The sequence below is a fragment of the Calonectris borealis genome, chromosome 2 (genome assembly GCF_964195595.1).
Source record: "Calonectris borealis chromosome 2, bCalBor7.hap1.2, whole genome shotgun sequence".
In the NCBI taxonomy this organism is placed as follows: Eukaryota; Metazoa; Chordata; class Aves; order Procellariiformes; family Procellariidae; genus Calonectris; species Calonectris borealis.
In genome coordinates, this window is record NC_134313.1 from 105,595,083 (window position 1) to 105,613,131 (window position 18,049).

Below are 18,049 nucleotides of genomic sequence, written 5' to 3' on the forward strand. Positions count from 1 at the left end.
GTTCAAATTTGTTCCAGAAATATTGACAGAAAAAATTGTAGAGCAGACTGTAGATGGAATCAAGTACTGGTAGTCAGCAGAGCTGTGATCTGCTGCACTGGGTTGTTCGTCATATCTTAGCTAGTGTGAAAACAACAGGCACAGTGAATTCTCTGTGGTGTGATTTGATTTGGCAGATAGGCTGGCATATGCCAGTTTGATCCAGATTGAATTTGTGATGCTCAGTAACCCAGTATTGCAGAGATCCAAATTTAATGAACGTAGACCCACTTTTTAGGGAGTTTGTTAGTATTGCACAGTAAAAGATGAATAGCTGATGTGCAGGACCCAGCACTTGGCCTTGTCGAACCTCATACAGTTGGCCTCAGCCCATCGATCCAGCCTGTCCAGGTCCCTCTGCAGAGCCTTCCTACCCTCGAGCAGATCAACGCTCCCGCCCAACTTGGTGTTGTCTACAAACTCACTGAGGGAGCACTCGATCCCCTCATCCAGGTCATTGATAAAGATATTGAACAGGACCGGCCCCAAAACTGAGCCCTGGGGAACACCGCTCGTGACCGGCCACCAACTGGATTTAACTCCGTTCACCACAACTCTCTGGGCTCGGCCGTCCAGCCAGTTTTTTACCCAGCGAAGAGTGCACCTGTCTAAGCCCTGAGCCGCCAGCTTCTCTAGGAGAACGCCGTGGGAGACAGTGTCAAAGGCTTTACAAAGTCCAGGTAGACCACAACCACAGCCTTTCCCTCATCCGCTAGACGGGTCACCTGGTCATAGAAGGAGATCAGGTTGGTCAAGCAGGACCTGCCTTCCATTGAACCCGTGCTGGCTGGGCCTGATCCCCTGGTTGTCCCACACATGCCTTGTGAGCGCCCTCAAGACGAACCGCTCCATAATCTTCCCCGGCACCGAGGTCAGGCTGACAGGCCTGTAGTTCCCTGGCCTTGAAGCATACTGGAATGTCTGAAGCAAAATGTTGACTTAAAATACAACTTTTTAATGCTGATAAATTATTTTCTAGGTTCTTTGTAGCTTTGCATTTCACTGCTGTTGTATCTCCAAAACAAAGTCTTCCCAAACCTGTTTTACTGAATGGAAAAAAGATTTATTGTATAAAATTTCAACCAATAAATACAGAAAAATCTAAGCTGGCAGGGCTTGGAATTTGGGGAAGGAGGGGGGAGTGCCAAGATAGCGTGTCCTGCCATTGGGAGTGCTGAAGTTTCTGATAAAGAAACAGAAGTAGTAGAGGAACGTAATATTCCAGGAAAACATTGTATGATACAGAGGAGCAAATTTTGCAGCTGATTGCCAGACAGGGGATCTCACTCCCACGTTCCTCTCGTACCACGGTAGCGGTACCACAGTATCACCTGCACCCTCACAACAGCTCTAATGTCCCAACACCTGCACATAAGGTAATACTCATTGAAAGCTAACTAGAAAGACAGTGGACAACTTGCTATGCTAGAGGATTTAACTGGTTTACCACACTGTTAGGCAGGTAGCAGATAATCCCTGAGGGATTATCCAGTTAAATTGTCTGGGAATGTGAGGAGGATGAAGGACTTTCCTTTTTTGGCAGGAGTCAGCTAGTACATTTCATGAAAGGATATACCTGCATGGAAAGAGTGTGCGTATTTTACCCCCTTGGAGTGCAACATTTTAAAGGAATTTTAAGTCTTTTTTGTGCTCCAGTGGAGATGGCAGTGTTCCCAGTATCCATACAGAGTCGGTGATGTGTTTTGTGTTATCTTTGATATTTTATGATGAAACAGAGATGTTCTTGGTTAATATTCTTGTGAGCAAAGCCATTATTCAGTGAATGAACATCCTAGAAGGATGTTGGTTTTAGCTATTTGCAATTTAATCTCAATAATTTATTGAAAACAATGATAAAGTAATAGAAGAGTTAGTAAAAATCAGAGTTAAAAGCTTTGACAAAATCACCTTAGCTTTCAATATAACTTAGTGTAGGCCATAACATATGTATTAACATACATATTAAGATAATCTGTGAATATCTAACTTTAAAAGCCACCACATAAGTAAAAGAATACCAAATCCTACTTCCAGCCTCCTTGGTTAGGACAGTCAGTGTATTATGAGCTAAATTACATCTTAAATTGTTAAGATGCCCAATGATGCACCTTGAAGAATGTTCTCAGTGCTTGGGTGATGCTGGCAAATCCGATCAGGATGACAGGGCAGGTGAATTCCAAGCATTTCTTTGCAGCACTGGGTCTTTAAACTGTAGTTGTACCCCACTGTGTTGGCACAGGGATACCTCCACACACACAGTATGCTCCTGTAAGAAAAATGAAGGTAGTTTGACTTTTCTCAGAGAAATCAGATGCTGTTTCTTTTCCAACTCCTTAATTTGATGTACGGTTTTGAATTTTCTAAATTGCCCATACATCTTACTTTTTTGCCCACTTTTCATCTTAATTTTTTTATTGCTACCATTTTTTAAAACAATACCTCATATTTAGATCTCTAGTGAGAACGTTATTTTTCATCACTATCTGAGACTATCTCCTGCACTGCTTCCTGTAACAGAAATTAACTTGAGTGACACCATTTTCAAAGGACTTTTTTTCAAACCAAATCCAGGTAGAGTTGCTGTACTGTACCCATTAGGCACTGGTGGAGAAAAGCTTGAAGCTTCCTTTGCTCACTACTGATCCTTGGTATCTCCTATTACGGCCTCCCAGAGCTACCCTGAATCTCTACAGAGCTATAAATCTACCATCTGACATTTATTGTCAGAATGGGTAATATTTGTAAACTGGAAGAAGCTGGAGAGAGAACTTGATTCAAATAACAAGGGCCTGGTTTAGCTTCAAAAATATTGATATGTTGATGGACATGTATTTTTTGTCTGCATTTTGGCTTGTTCCCCCGTTAGGAGGTTATTCAAATGCAGTCAACTGGAAAGGGGGCGAGATTGTTCAGGAAAGGTGTTTCTGTTTGTTTACAGTAGGATTAAGAGATGATATGCCAGAATGCATCTGTGCATTTTCCATTATGGAAGTGTCAGGTAACAGTCTGGCATTCCACATATTGAAAAGGATACTTAATTTTCTGTTGTCTTCTACAAATCAATGACAAGAGTATTTGTTATGTGATATAAAACTGCCACTGTTACATTTGCCTTTTGAAGAAATAGTTAATGTTGCATGTTGTAAATGTCTTCTTATAATAACTACATGAATTATTTTTAAACAACTTGAAGTTAATAAAATAACAAGTAATATGTCAGAGGCATAGTTTACTTATCTGTGATTTAGTTATATAAGTAAAATTGTAGATTCAACTTTTCAGTTTGGCATTATCCAATTTAATTATTATCTGTATCTAATTAGTTCAATGCAGAGAAAATTAGTTCAGTGCAGAGTCTTTCATTTTAAAGCTTTATTGCTACACTGTTTGTTTTTGAAATATCCCAACCAAATGTTTAATTGTTAAGAAATAACCGTATTCAATTAGGTTTTTGTTATTAAACTTTCCCGTTGGTCTAAATATCAGGAAAATACAGCCTTGCCAAATGGATGATTTTAGCAAAATTTACAAAATAGCCTTGTTGACACATTGTAGTAATTTCTGAATTTATTTTAAATTTTCTATGACTTGCTGACTTTAAAAACATTCTTTCAATTTAGATATACATTGAGTGTTTACTTCAGAGAACTATAAAGCTGTTAAAATAGTTTTAAAAGTTTTCAGAATAGTTTCTCACTGTTAGAATAGTGTGCAGGTGTGCCAAATTTTAAAGCAGAAAGGCAGTGAAGCTGTACAGAATTTAATTAGATCTCACTTTACCGTTGTGTTAGTTAAAATACATTTTGGAGCTGTCAGTTGGAATTGGTGGATTTCTGTGAGGACGTTTTTGTGAAGAGCGTTAAAAGCATGCTGTTCATCCAACTGCAGGATCTCCTTCTGCACGCCAGGGCTGTGCAATAAACATTCTCAGTGCATTTTTCTGCATATTAGATTTCTCGTTCATCCTGTAATCCCACAGACAACGTTGGATGAGTTCATGAGGAAATATGTGAGGTGTCTGGCATTTGTTCCTGCGACACTAAATATTGTCCTGTTTGTCATAGTATGGGCGTAAAGTAAAAACACACACTCCAGCTTGCCAATATGGGGCTAGTGCTATTTGTTGCTCTTAAGGCTGTGTGCTTGGCAGCGTGCTATGCCGGGGCCTGGGAGAAGCACCAGGACAGAAAAGTCAATGTTCCTGCTCAGATGTATGAGACAAATTGCCAGAGGGTAGACACCTGAGTTTTACAGGCCTGCTACGGACAATTGCTCGCTATTGTATCAAGCGTACATAAAAGATGTTGCCATGTATCCCATGTTAAGAAAATATAACTGCAAAACTTGGAACATCTCCCTGAAAATTTAATCATCTTGTCTGTGCAATGTAATGTGTTAATGCCCACAACATTGATTTTCAATCTATGTTCTCAGATCTCACATCCTCTAACCTTGTTAGTCAAGTACTGGGCTGGCATCTTCAAAATTGGTTAAAGAACAGTTTTCCTGGTTTACCAGCTCTAATCCATAACTGAAGGACATTGCCACAGACCTAGTTTATCTAAATAAATTGTTCTCTTAGTCAAATTCCTATAGAAGGGAGTCAAATTCCTGTTGCATTACCAAACTGAGCATCATCCTTCTCTCCATTACGGACGGAGTTCACAGAAAGCTGTGGCTAAGTGTGTGTGTCGGTCTGTGGGACAGACCTTCCACATCGGACTTCAGAGGTGTGCCTGGGGCTGCGTAGGTAGTCTTGCAGGGTTGTAATGCTGTTGGAAGGCAGCAAGCTGTTTCAAAATGTCCTTTTCAAACCATTGCCTTCCAAACTGCTTACAGCTGCTATGTGAGTATTCTCATTAGAGGGTAACTTGACTGTATTTGGTACCAAATTTAAGTCCTGATTTATGATGTCAATGCTATAAGCTGATTGCTTGTAAAAGACTAAACACATTTAGTCCGCAGACTCTACTTTGTTACTATACCAATTTTAGGAGCTATTGAAAAAAAATTGTGTCAATTCGCAATAATTTAGAAGTTTACTTCTTATCAGAGTAGGGATGGGGGTTGGGGGTATTTGGAGTTTAAAGTATACATGAACATTTATTTAAATACTTGCTGTAGTTTTCTTTTGCAAGTTAAAACAAGGTTTGGAAGAGGTTTAGGTTTGCTTTGTTTAAAACAAGGGTTATGTTGCCCTTTGAGTTCCTTTGCTTATTAGATGTTTCTATTTTAATGTAGCGCTGTATTTCTTAAAAGGGTGCCATTGGGATGCAAAACGGATCAGAGACAAGCTGCTTTTCAATTAATAGGAAAAAAAAAAGGTTTTTCCAACATTGCTTATTTTCAGCTAACTATAAATTAAGGCCTTAAGATAATAGAAGCAACAAATACTGGACTTTTTTTCCCTAAGGCTCTTTCAGGGAACTAAATTGAAACTGAAATTATAAAAATGAAATTTTCATTCGACCTATAGTTGTTACTTTGCAATCATATTTTAGTGATCATTTTAACAGATCAAGAGCTGAATTAATTTTTCTTTTCAATAATTTTTCCTGTGCTATTTTTCACCTGCATACACCATGCTCTATTGCAACTTTGTAATGTCTTCTCTTCTTGTCTTTTCATTTTGAATACCACTAAGTATATTTCTCATTTACATTCTGTAGATTAAATTTTCCTAAAAATAACTTTTATACATTTATAATTACAAGTGGTTTTTTTATTTTAATATCATTATGAATTACACTGGTAGTTTATTTAAATACCTTGATAATTCATTTAAATACATGGTTTTTTAAAATGTAGTTCTCTTTTAAAAAGATTTCTCCATCACATGAACTGGTGGGCCTCCTAGTACTGGGTATTACAAAGGAAAAATATTTAATGCAAAGGCAAAGGAAATATTAATTAAAAGTTTTTTCACAGAGTTGTCAGATAGTTGAAGTTCTAAATTCAGTCTTTTGGAAAGTTTAATTGTTCATTGATGAGGTTAAAGATATTTAGTTATTATCCATATGTTTGTTTTTTAATAGCAGTCAAGCAAAATTCCTTTTAAAAATGCAAATCAGGCTAATGGAAGCCTGCAACATACTGCTGAATCATTTTCTCTAAATATTAAGAAGGAATCCTGGTTGTGCTTAACTTTTCCACTCAAAAGTGTTATGTGCTGTGGCTCTGAAACTGGAAACCACAAGGAGCGGACACAAAATAATGAGGAAAATATACATTTTAAGTTGTTTGTTATGTTAATAGATATGCTGCCATGGGGATATACTGCTTTTCTCTGAAGATAGAAATGATTAATGGGATCTTATCTCTCTTTTCTGAATTCGCAAATAAAAAATGCAGCACTATGTTACTGATGTTCTTCCTCCATACTTCTATCAGAGTTAGCTTTGCATTTGATTTCATAATACTCATTTAAATATTTTTGGACTAGCTATGAAGCTGCAGTTTACAGTACACAAATAGTGAATGGTGTTTATATCTTAATAAGAACAATATTCACGTTCTCAAGAGATTTTTTGTTTCTTCTAGCGGAGGACTAATGCTTAATTGTGTTTTCTTTTGTGTTTTTGATGGTTTTTACCTCCCCATGAGTGAGGAAGTTTTCATATCTAGACTGAATAGAGCTGTCGTTCTAGCCTTCCCAAAAGAACAAGAACTGACAAAATAGATCACATTCAGTCTTTTGCATTTCCAAAGGTACTGTTTAATATAACCGAATGAGGGATGAAAATATGTCAGGACTGTCCCTTAAAGTTTTCTGGAACGTCTTTTTGTAGACTGGAACTCGATTCTTTAATTAACTAGTTATACTGAGTATTTCAGGTCCCTGTATTTTGTTGATTGTCCTCACTGAAATCTAGTTGCTGTGGAGTAGATGTAAATAAAAAGGTGGCTTTGTTGCATAAATTAGTAATTTTTCCAGTCTTTGCCTTAATTATTTAGTAAATGAACTGTTCCTCACTTTTAAGAAATAATCAACCGGCAGTGAGATATTGTTTCTTCATAGACCTTTTTTCTATGGGATCTTTGCTATTGTTTTAGGTCCCAGCAAACTCACAGTATCTGGGCTGGCGCTAAAAACCTGCTTGTCCTGCCACGTTCTTTAATACATCATCTGCGTTTGTGTGCACGTGTTTCATATGTGTAAATTATCGCTGTCAGACTGTTAATTTTATTTTTTAATTGGTAGATACCATCAGTTTCCATAGATGCAGGTGAATGTTTTCAGCTGTGAACATTGTGCTATAGATTCCCTGCATGTCTTTATTTATCTTTATTTCTCAGTTAGCACTACGTGTATACTTCTTATCCACTACTTGTTAAATACGCACAACTTTTTTCTTCTTTTGCTGAGTAAGGCTCTTTCAGCTTTCTTTAATTCTCAATTAGCTTTTCTCTAGCTAATAGTATCATTAATGCCTAAAATAGTGCTGTATCTCTGAAGGCTGAAATCATCATGAAGTGAGCAAGTGAAACTCGACCTCCATACATTTGTATAGCTTTTAATGGAAATGTGCTAAGATTTCTTCCAACTGGGCATTTTTATTCTGAGTGCTTCCTCATCCAAACTGCATGCTAATGTAGGCTGCATGGAAATCAGTGTTATGCCTGAGAAACTGCTTTTTATTTCGTATTAGGCTGCATTTAGTGCCCTGTAACTCCCTCAGCAGGCCATATTTGAGTGTCAATAGCAAAATATTCAGGAAATGCTTTCACCTCATCCCATTTTTCCTTTTTAGGGATTTAGACCCCAGACTGAATCCCAGGATTCAGCCTTACCTCCCTGGAGTATTACTCCTACCACCCTATACCGAACAGAAAAACCTGCGGAACATCACTGCGAGGAAGCACTCAGTCAAGCAGCAGCAGTGTATCTTTTGATACCACTGGTGCAGCAGAAAGGAGAAACAAGTTAACATAGTACTGCTCGCTTCCCATTTTGATTCGGACTCCCCTCCTGACCTCACACCCCGTCTTGTCCATCTCCCTGAAAAGCTGAGAAAGGGGAAGTCAGGTGTCACTCAACCAGCCTATGAATCAAGCAGTCTGGGCTCCTGAGAATTAATGTTTCTGGGAAAATGGTAATAAGGATGTCTGCATAAATAAAAATTGCTTTGTATTTCAGTGTTTCTTACAAGCTCACAAGTTTGTTAATCTTTGTATTTATTTCTTTTGCATATACATAGTTCGAGTCAGTATTTATCAAAGGTCTTTTTTGCTATGTGCTCATTCTCTATACTCTCAGAAGTAAAGGCACCATTGTTAAATCACTGCTTTTTGCTAAAAGATAAAATATCATTTTATTAATTTTTCATGATTGCAAGTGGATGCATTCTCTTCTTAATGAAACCCCACTTAGCAATGAAGAGGACAGTTATTTAAGAGATACCCTCTTTGCATATATTTCTCTGCTTGAAATTTGATCAAATGATCAAGGAAGGATTTTGAAGGTGTTTCTACAGCTCGTTATGAAATCTATGCAATGCAAAGTCTCAACTTTATTTTTGTCTCAGAAGTACATATCTGATATAAAATTCCCTTTTGGCAAGGAAGAGAGATTTTAGGATTCCACAAATCCAAATTCTTCTGCTTATGGCTATGTCCCAGTTGAAGTGCTAGATTTTCCTTGGAGATCTTTCACAACCAGGAACATGATTCTTTCAGCAGAGTTTAAGCTGTTTAAACAGCTTCCTGTTTAAACTGGTTAATTCACCGGAGATGCTAAGAAATGTGTTGTTCAGCCTGGCAGTACTAATCCAAAGAGACATAAAAGGGAAGAACAAGACGTTTGGAAGCATGAGAGTATAGAAGCTGGTGCAGTGAGATTTGGTTGATCAGTTAAGGTTTCATATTCATAAAAAAGCAGAAACTTGAATATTTCAAAATCGTATAACAACGTACAATGTATTTTGGTAATCTCTTGTTCACTCAATGTATTTCTTCTTTCTTTTGGGATGTGAGAGGAAAGTAAATCAACTCATTATTTTCAAACAGTCTTATACTTTGTTTTCATTCCTTGTTCAGAAGAATGGGAGAAATAAAATTAACAGTACTTTGTTCTTTGCACCTACGCTGACAGTAAATAACAGCAATTAAAAAATCAGTTGTGTGAACTAACTACTGTTCTTTCATTTAAAAGCAAGTGCTGTACTTTTTGTCTAGACCCGAAAAAAGGTTGAGTCCTTTGGCCCCATTTTTTTCTCCTGTTAAATAGTGGTTTGTGTTAATAAGCAATGAGATACCTTGGTTCATGGACATTATCTCTGTCTACTCTTCCAGGGGTCACAAGCGCAAACTGGATGAAGATGATGCTGCCAGTGAATCCAGTAAAGAATCTAGCAATGAAGATGAGGAAGGAAGCAGTTCTGAAGCGGATGAAATGGCAGCAGCACTTGAAGCTGAATTGAACGACTTCATGTGACATTCATGCAGAAGATGGAATTTGTAATTATATTTTACTTCTCATAAACAGATCGGACTTCAGATGAGTCCCTTATGTCAGTACTCAATGTTTTTCCAAAATGTGTGTGTATATTTTGCAAAGCAACACAAGAGGTGACACATTATTTTACAAAATCGGAAATAGATGTTTTTAAGGTGTTTTACTAAAGGAAAATATACTTTTTTAAACAAAAAAAGTATTAAGTGGGACTTGGTGTGCTATGCCAAAGACATGTTAGGAGCTGTGCAGAACCTTCATAAACAGGACAGTGATACAAATATTTGTGATTAAACGTACAGCAACTTTTTAAAAATATTGCAGTCTGTGGTTTATGGCTAACGGTCTTCAAAAAAAAGGAGATAAAGGAGATGGAATTGTCTGGGTAGTACAGCAGGAACCTGATGAACTGGTCATCCTTTTCCACAAATAAATGCTATCAAATATAAAAGGATTTTTAAAATAAAAAAGAACGATTTATATTTGTATAGAAACAGAGAATGTGATATGCAAGCTTTGTGAACTCTGCACTTGACCCACCTGTCATTTGCTTCTAAGAGAATACATAATGATCAAAACTCATGTTTTTAAGTTACTTCGTGGAATAGTTGGGTTCTTTAGGGACATCGTTTCGATTTTTAACTTTTCTTCTCTGTAACCGGAAATTTAGCACAGCATACTGTGTGATCCCGTACTGCCATAAGAAGCATATTCACCCATTCGTGTTGTCTTGGAAAGAACGAGTGCTACTTCAGTCTAGGTAGGATTTAATTTCTTTGACCAGAGATCTGATGTAAAGTTTTTGTATATTCTATTTCATATTTGACCCACAAAACAGATTTTCTTTCATTTAATAAAAATTCATTTTGTACGCTTTGTTTCCCTTTCCTGTTCGTTTGCTTCCATCAAATACAGGGCACCTTTCTGTATTATCTTTCCTTTGCTCTGCATGAAAATAATGAAAAACATTGAAAGCAACTGCAAATTTGTAGATTCTGGCAGGTAACGGAGGCAGAGAAGAGAAACACTGGCTCAGAAGACTCCCTTTTCTTTGGTATGTGAACTCTTACATTCTGACATTTTCTCGGGTCTCTTTGACTGGCCTCTGAAGATACCATAAGAGTTATTGCTCTGGTATTGAATTTCTGAGGCTAGAACCATGGTTTATTCTCAATTGTTAGCAGCTAGAGAGATAAATCCTTTTAAAACATGTTAGCAAAAGAAGACTCATTAATTCAGATGTCATGGTTAAAAGGAAGTACTTTACCAGTAGAAATACTTAATTTTGCCACTTAGCAGTAAAACAGAGAGAATATTTCAATAGAATCTCAGCTGGTTTACAAAGAACAGCCAAGTTTTCAAAGCTTCATAATGGCAGTAAAAGGAAGACTGAGAAAATAGGAGAATCTCTTCTGATTAATACTGCTTTTCCACTTTAGAAAGCCAGGTCAGCATCCACAAGACAAAATAGTGTTTTCTGTGGGAGTATGTTACAGTTCCTGGACATTTACACAGGTACCACATAGCTGAATGCTACAGGACCCTGCCGGGTGTAGCTCTCCATGAAAACAAGCGGGATGTCTCCAAGTGAGTTGCATTGTATAACAGAAGAAAAAGACTAGTGCTTGTAAAATGGGAAGTCAAAATACTTTTTTTCAGCAACTTAAATGCAGCCTTCCCAGCTATCAAAGGGTGACTCCTTGCAATTAAATATTAAAATGTCAGGGGTTGTGGGTATGTTTTGTGTTTTCTTAAATTAAACCCAGTTGAAATAATTTGAAATAATACCAATTTTTTTGGGTCACTGTGATGCTGCAAGTGACTTGACAGCACAAACTTCAGCAGAGACTCGTTCTGGTTGATGATCTCTGCCAGTCACGCAGCTCTGTGGCAGCGTTCGAGCTCTGAATGTAAACACAGCAAAACTGGGTAGGTTGCTGTGAGCTCAGCAATGTTCTGCCTTCGTTCAAGCTGCCTGTTGGATGCCACGTTCCCAGCGCGCGGCAGCTGTCTCATAGTGCTTGTGGAGTGATTCCATATATGTAAAGTTTGAGAAGCTTTTTGGTGCAAAAGGCTGAAACCTCTTCCCAGTTTTATTTTATGGCTGCTGCTTTCAGTTTAACTGGTGGTGTATGTGTCTGGGCAGGAGTCCTAAAAGTGATCAGCACTCCACTAGACCCAATATCATTTGGACCCCTGTGTAAACACCAAGCGAGGGCTCCCCACCACAATGAAGGCTGCATTGATGTAGGGGTCTGGTGCCAGTGAAGGGTTCTCCGCCCCAACGGGAGCTGCGAAAGCCTGCAGTTAGTGCTGCACACAGAGGCCCAGGGAGCAGGCAGCGTGCTGCCAGAATTAAAGCCAAGCAGTTCTCTAACGACCATTACTGCACAGACAATTCTTATTTTGACGTTAATTATTCTGGTAGCTTTCATAACCCCTGCTCTCCAATCCTCAGAGTGGAGGAGGACCTAGTACGGGGGATTTTGAGAGACACCAACCCATTGCCCACTGCCAGAGCAACCCAGAAGGCATTGAGCCTGCTTTCTGTCTAGAAGTAGACTCCTGCTCATTCAGGTAGCTGTATCTAGTAAACTGGTCACCAGCCTCTCTCTCTGCATGGGCAGGAGAGAGAAATGGAAACTGAAAATTTAGTAGATGATAAATTAAATGCCCCGGCTAACCTGTCAGCAAGAAGTCTTTTGATGTATGAAGTTGTCACTCAGTCCCACTAACTTATGCTTTTTTCAAGGTGCAGGAGTATCCTCGGAAAGGCAACAAATGTGCTTTGTGAAATGGCTTTTAGCTCTTTATTAAGTGACCCACATCTCTTGACTAGTTGTTTTATCCTATCTTCTTGACCTACTTCTGTAAGTTAGGTAGCTAGCAAGGACCTGCTGCCAGGAAGGGCTCTCCCAGAGCAGAAGCAAAGACTGGACTCCCACTGAGGCTGTTGAACTTAGCGGGCAGTGCCGGTTTCTGAAGGGGTACCAGGCGCGGAAGAGAGCACAAAAGAGGCATATAGTGCGCCTTGCTTCATTAAGCTTTCTGAGCTTGTACTATCGCTGCTGTCCAGGAAAGACGGCTCCTAAGGTCTGATGATTGTTTAAAAAAAGGTAAGAGCAGTCATTTCAATTTAAAGACCGGCAGTTTTACTTTTTCCATCTCAATTTGCCCTCAGCAGTTTTTAAGAGAATGGGAAGACAGCACAGCTCTGTGTAGAGGATGTAGTGGGACCCGTGATAAAAGCAAAAAGCATTGGATAGTGGCCAAACTTTTCTCTTTGTGCGTGTGTGCTGGAAAGGGGGGAAGACGAGGGAACAGGGTCGCTTAGCGCTGAGATGGAAAAACTCCAAGCATGCAAACACTTCCACTCTCAGGTTTTGTGCATATGTGGAGTGGGCCCTCAAGTCTTCTCAGTGTTAGATAGTAACATCCTCTGCAGAGGGTGGAAAGTCTCAAGTTTCCTTCTTGGCACTACTGCTTGCAGAATAGGTGACTGTCTTACAAGCGTGAAAATCCACACACACAAACCTGGAGGTGTACCTAAAGATTTCTCAGCTCTGACTATTTTTACTACAGTGAACATTGCAGTAGATGACAAGTCGAAGAATGAATATATAGTGGTCCTGTTAAGGAAGTGGGTCTCTTCATGTAGCTGAAAAGTCTCCCATAAATTATTAAATCAGCCTTGGCCAAAAGGAAAACATTCGTGAATCATTTTTAATTAAAAAACAAAAGCACACATAGAAGTTCTTAAAAACGGATTTTTTTTAAGTAGAAATGTTCCCTGGTAGCTAAGCCGTCAAGTCAAATCAATATTGCAAAAAAAGTAGGTGTGTTTACGTGATACAAAAGCTAAAATATGGGGAAGGCAGTGCGTTATTTCTTTTGCTTCTTTCCTCAGCAGAGGGTCCATCCAGCAACTAAGCACCACACAGCCGCTCGCTCATTCCCCCCAGTGGGATGGGGGAAGAGAATTGGAAGAGTAAAAGTGAGAAAACTCGTGGGTTGAGATAAAGACAGTTTAATAGGTAAAGCAAAAGCCACGCACACAAGCAAAGCAAAACAAGGAATTCATTCACTGCTTCCCATCGGCAGGCAGGTGTTCAGCCATCTGCGGGAAAGCAGGGCTCCATCACGTGTAACGGTGACTTGGGAAGACAAACGCCATCATTCCAAACGTCCCCCCTTCCTTCTTCATCTCCCAGATTTATATGCTGAGCACGATACCATATGGTATGGAATATCCCTTTGGTCAGTTGGGGTCAGCTGTCCCAGCTGTGTCCCCTCCCAACTTCTTGTGCACCCCCAGCCTCCTCGCTGGTGGGGTGGTGTGAGAAGCAGAAAAGACCATGACTCTGTGTAAGCACTGCTCAGCAGCAACTAAAGCATCCCTGTGTTATCAACACTGTTTCCAGCACAAATCCAAAACACAGCCCCATGGCTATGAAGAAATCTTCTATGAAGAAAATTAACTCTATCCCAGCCAAAATCAGCACACAGAGCCTCCAAATCCTCTTTCTTTTCCTTGTCTAATTCAAGTTTATGCGCACCATGTGGGTCACTCCACGCCTTGTCTTGGCTTGTCTCCTTTACTTCTTCACTGAACCCTAGCCATCGTGTGCCCAATTCCGTCACTGAACTGGTGCTCCACCTGTCGTACACACAGTCATTACCTGAGGTGCCGGAGGCTTCACAAAGCCCATCTAGGTAAGTCTCAGTTTCTTACAGGTGGGGAAGTAGCTACCACAGTTGTTTTAATTAAGAGTCTTCGACTGGCTTTATTTTATATATATGAACTATAGTAACAGAGCAGTAACAAATAGTTAAGTAACAGATAAGTGTAACCACTGCCTTTCTGTAGGGTGGGTGTGAGTGCTTCCATGTGGAGGGAGGAACATCTTCCATCTAGGGAAACTTTATTCCTCAGTGTCATATAGCTCATAACCATAAATGGAGAAACTCACCTTTGCTTCTGGTCTGGGCTCCCATGTAAATCTCAGCTGGCTCATTCCCAGCAGCTGTAAGGTCATTCTCCCTGAGAGCTAGGTCAGCTGCTTTCCTGGATCTCCACTGGGCCCACACGTCCCCTGTGATCTTTCTCCTCCAAGGAAAAAGACTGAGTCTGTTGTCATCAATATATGCATATAAATAGAGAAATTCACAGAATCACAGAATGGCTGAGGTGGGAAGGGACTTCTGCAAGTCATCTAGTCCAACCCTCTGTTCAAGCAGGGAGTGCCACCTACAGCTGGTTGCCCAGCACCATGTCCAGTCAGGTTTTGGAGTCACCAAGGATGGAGACTCCACAGCCTGTGCTCGGTCACCCTCATAGTAAAAAGAGTGAACACAAGGAGCATGATTGCTGTTGTGTATGTCATACAAGCTCCTTAACTATTCCATGCTGGCTAAGACAGAGGAGGCATAAGGCAGGTGAGGTGCTCACCCTTGGGTTTCTTCAAGAGCTGAAACATCTGGATGAATGATTGCCAGAAGCCTGTTGTCTTCCAAGTCCAATACTAGCCACTGTACTGGAGAATTCCCTACCATGTGTTAAGGAGAGTGTGGGTTTTAATATATATGTGATGGGTTTTTTTGAGCAGCTTAAGATTTTCATGTGGGAACAAGGTTTGAGAAGGATGCCAAGCACTTGGAATGCAGGAGAAACAGAGATGAGATAAAAGCCAAGGCCCTGTTTTGCACAACTTCTGTTTCTGGTACAGCCAATTATCCCTTTTGCGCTTCTCGTTCTTCGTCACTTTCTCGTTTTGCTGGAGGAGCGGAGATGACCTGTGGTCTGATCCCAGGGCATGATGGGGTTGTTCATATACCCCAACCCCAGAGCACTGAGATAATTTAATTGGCAAGGTGGGGGCTGATTTTGACACAGATTCTGTGCAGTGTGTGCTGAGCAGAGAATGGGTTTGATGTGTTCGCATTACTCTACGTTGCTGACATGCGCTGGCACTTTTTAAGCCTTCTGGAGTTCTCTCACCTCTGCAGGTCTCATGCCCATGGAGTCTGTGCTGCCACGTTAATGAAGCCAAGCTGCCCGCATGAGACAGAGCTCCCTTGGCAGAGGATGTTTCCCCTGTGATAAATTCTTTGTTCTTTCCACCCTCAGTCCTAATTCTGTTTCCTGGCAAGACGGGGAGCCTCACCCAGTAGATATAAGCACGTATGGCACTTCTAAATAGCTCCATCCCAAGAAGCTAAACTGATTTAGCCATTGGGTAGGTTCAGAGGCACAGATGCTAACCTGTAGCACTAGAGGTAAGAAAAGTGCATTTTGCTGCCATACCTGTGGGATGGACAGCTGTGTCCACAGCTTGCTATGTGCTGCCCTCTTCCCCTGAGCTGTCCTCTGTGAGACAGCGTGTCTCGCCAGGAGACTGGGAAGGGGAAAGGAGCCAGGCGTCCCTCCTGAGTCACCCTTCTCCAGCCTGCCCACTGCTCTCTTCCTGAGCCAAACTCTCGCCAGAGTTGGCAGACAGTAACCATATTGCAAAGCCACGTAGGTTTAACAGGCGATGACAAAATGTCTGTCCTTCTCTAAGTTTGCTGTGGGACATGAGCGATGCAGATGTTTCTGCTCTGCCCCTTCCACATCTGCCACGGAAGTCTTGAAAAAGTGAATCGCAGTGACAGCTCTCTGCTCACGGGAACCATAAAGGAGAAACCCTGGCCCCTCGGAAGGGCTGCGTCCTCCTCCCTTTCCCTTCTCTACAGGAGACCAATGTCTCTAAGTCCCCAAGAATGTTTGCTTGCCTTGTCTGTCAGATTTTGGATGTTGTCATTCTTTCACAACAGGCAAGCTGTTTTCGGTAGCGCACAACCTACCATTGCTATTGATCAACTGTCAGTGGCAAAGCCCGTAGGCAACAGCCTCCTCCTCATCATGCTGCCTTCAGACCAAGTGCCAGTGCTTTTTGGCAGGGAGTACAGCAAGAAGTCGGAAAAGCTTTTTATCTTTTCAGATCTACCACTATGGATATGTATGACCCTTTCAGGACACAAGTATTAAATGTGTCACTTAGTGCCAATATAAATGGTCCTTGGGAAGTTCTCTGTTTTAATTAAGTGGATGCATTTGGTCCTCGGAGAGCTCAGCATCTGCTTGGGTGAATAAATGTTTTAATAATTCAACTTTGACTCTCCTAATCTTATAGCTGCAACCCACAGAAAAGCTTTCTTTTCCTTGACACTGAATACCAAATGAAGAATGCTCCATTTTAGTTCTCTGTTTTTTTCCTTTCTGTCCTTGGATCCAAGTTCTCAGCCATCCTCTGAGACCACAGGGGAGCCCCACCGCGGGACCCACGTGCGCAGCAGCCCTGTGCCAACCCCGCAGGACGCGGCCATCAGCCGGCATCCTCCTCGGCTCTCCCTCCAGGGGCTGCCCGAGGAAGCGGTGCCACCTCTGAGCATATCTCAGAGCGACGGCTGTGTGTCTTCCAGCGTCCGTCTGCTTCACTGACCGTCGCCTTTCCCTCAGTGGTGGAAATGCCCTTTCACCGCTTCCCCCCGCAGCTGGCTCCTCCTGTCAGTAATTCAAGCCACTTTCCAGCACTTTGTTTTTGCATTGCGCTTAAAAATCTCTGTTCCTTTTTAAAATTCAGAAGGCAGCTAAGGAGGTGAAAGCAGGCTCCTGAAAACAGTCTAAAAGTTGTGCATTGCCAGAAGAACTCGTCTCTCGTGACAGAGACTAGTTTTGGCGTGCATTTAATCTGAACATACCCATCAGGCAAGGAGAGGTATCAGTCAGTCATTTTTCCAGCTCAAGGTACAATCTACAACTATTCCTGATGGCCCTGAGATGTGCATTGGATTTAGCACCACAATTTTGTGATGCTGGTGTTATTCTGTAAGGTTGTACGGTTGCTATCTAAAATAGCCTGTCCACAAAAAAGGTGGAAATATGCAACACATGCCCCACTCCTCCATGCCATGTCCACCCACATATATAAGAAACCACAACACGGATGTCTGCGTGTTACAAACCTGCGATGCTTTTAAGGACAAGAGGAGGAGGCAAAATCTGGCACTGTGAACAAAGGCTGGGCACTGTTTCCTTACGTGAGAGGGTCACTGGTCTACGAGGGGAAGGAGGATGGCAAAACAGCGGTTCATCAGACTAGAAATTGTGCCCTACAGCATGTGCCCAGGGCTGTTTGCAGCTCAGTGAGACTGTATCAGCCCAGCACCTATTACTGTCCTTGTAACTTGAACCGAAGCCCGTGCGCAGGCCATCGAGCGGAGGCCCCTCATTTGCTTCATTACAGGAGGGTGGCCGTGCTCATCTGCGTGCCCTCCGCCTGCCAACGGGTGCAAACTGCAAACTGGGTTAATTTCAGCTGCAACCTTACGTAACTTTTACTTTAATTGCCTGCATTTGACATCTGTGAGGCTAAGGCACTAACAGCTGCAGTGGAAGTGCTGAGGAATAAGTCCGTGAGTAATTCCTGTTTTCTCCCCAGCTTATATCATTTACCTCATTATGGTACTGCCTGCAGCCTCCAGCTGCTCTTTGCTCACTCAGAGTTAATAGATTTCACA

At 41.1% G+C, this 18,049-nt stretch overlaps 1 protein-coding gene across 4 annotated transcripts in view; it reads left to right on the plus strand.

Moving 5' to 3' along the window:
• Nucleotides 1–10,361, plus strand: part of CTDP1 (CTD phosphatase subunit 1) — a 117,736-nt gene extending 107,375 nt beyond the window's left edge. For all 4 annotated transcript variants that reach the window (XR_012672527.1, XM_075142850.1, XM_075142856.1 and 1 more), the window contains one exon: nucleotides 9,331–10,361. Coding sequence is in view for 3 of the 4 variants with exons in the window: in XM_075142850.1 (XP_074998951.1) it covers nucleotides 9,331–9,472 (142 nt within the window). In the remaining variant the exon portion in view is untranslated. The remainder of the gene's footprint in view (nucleotides 1–9,330) is intronic.
• The last annotated feature ends 7,688 nt before the right edge of the window (nucleotides 10,362–18,049 follow it).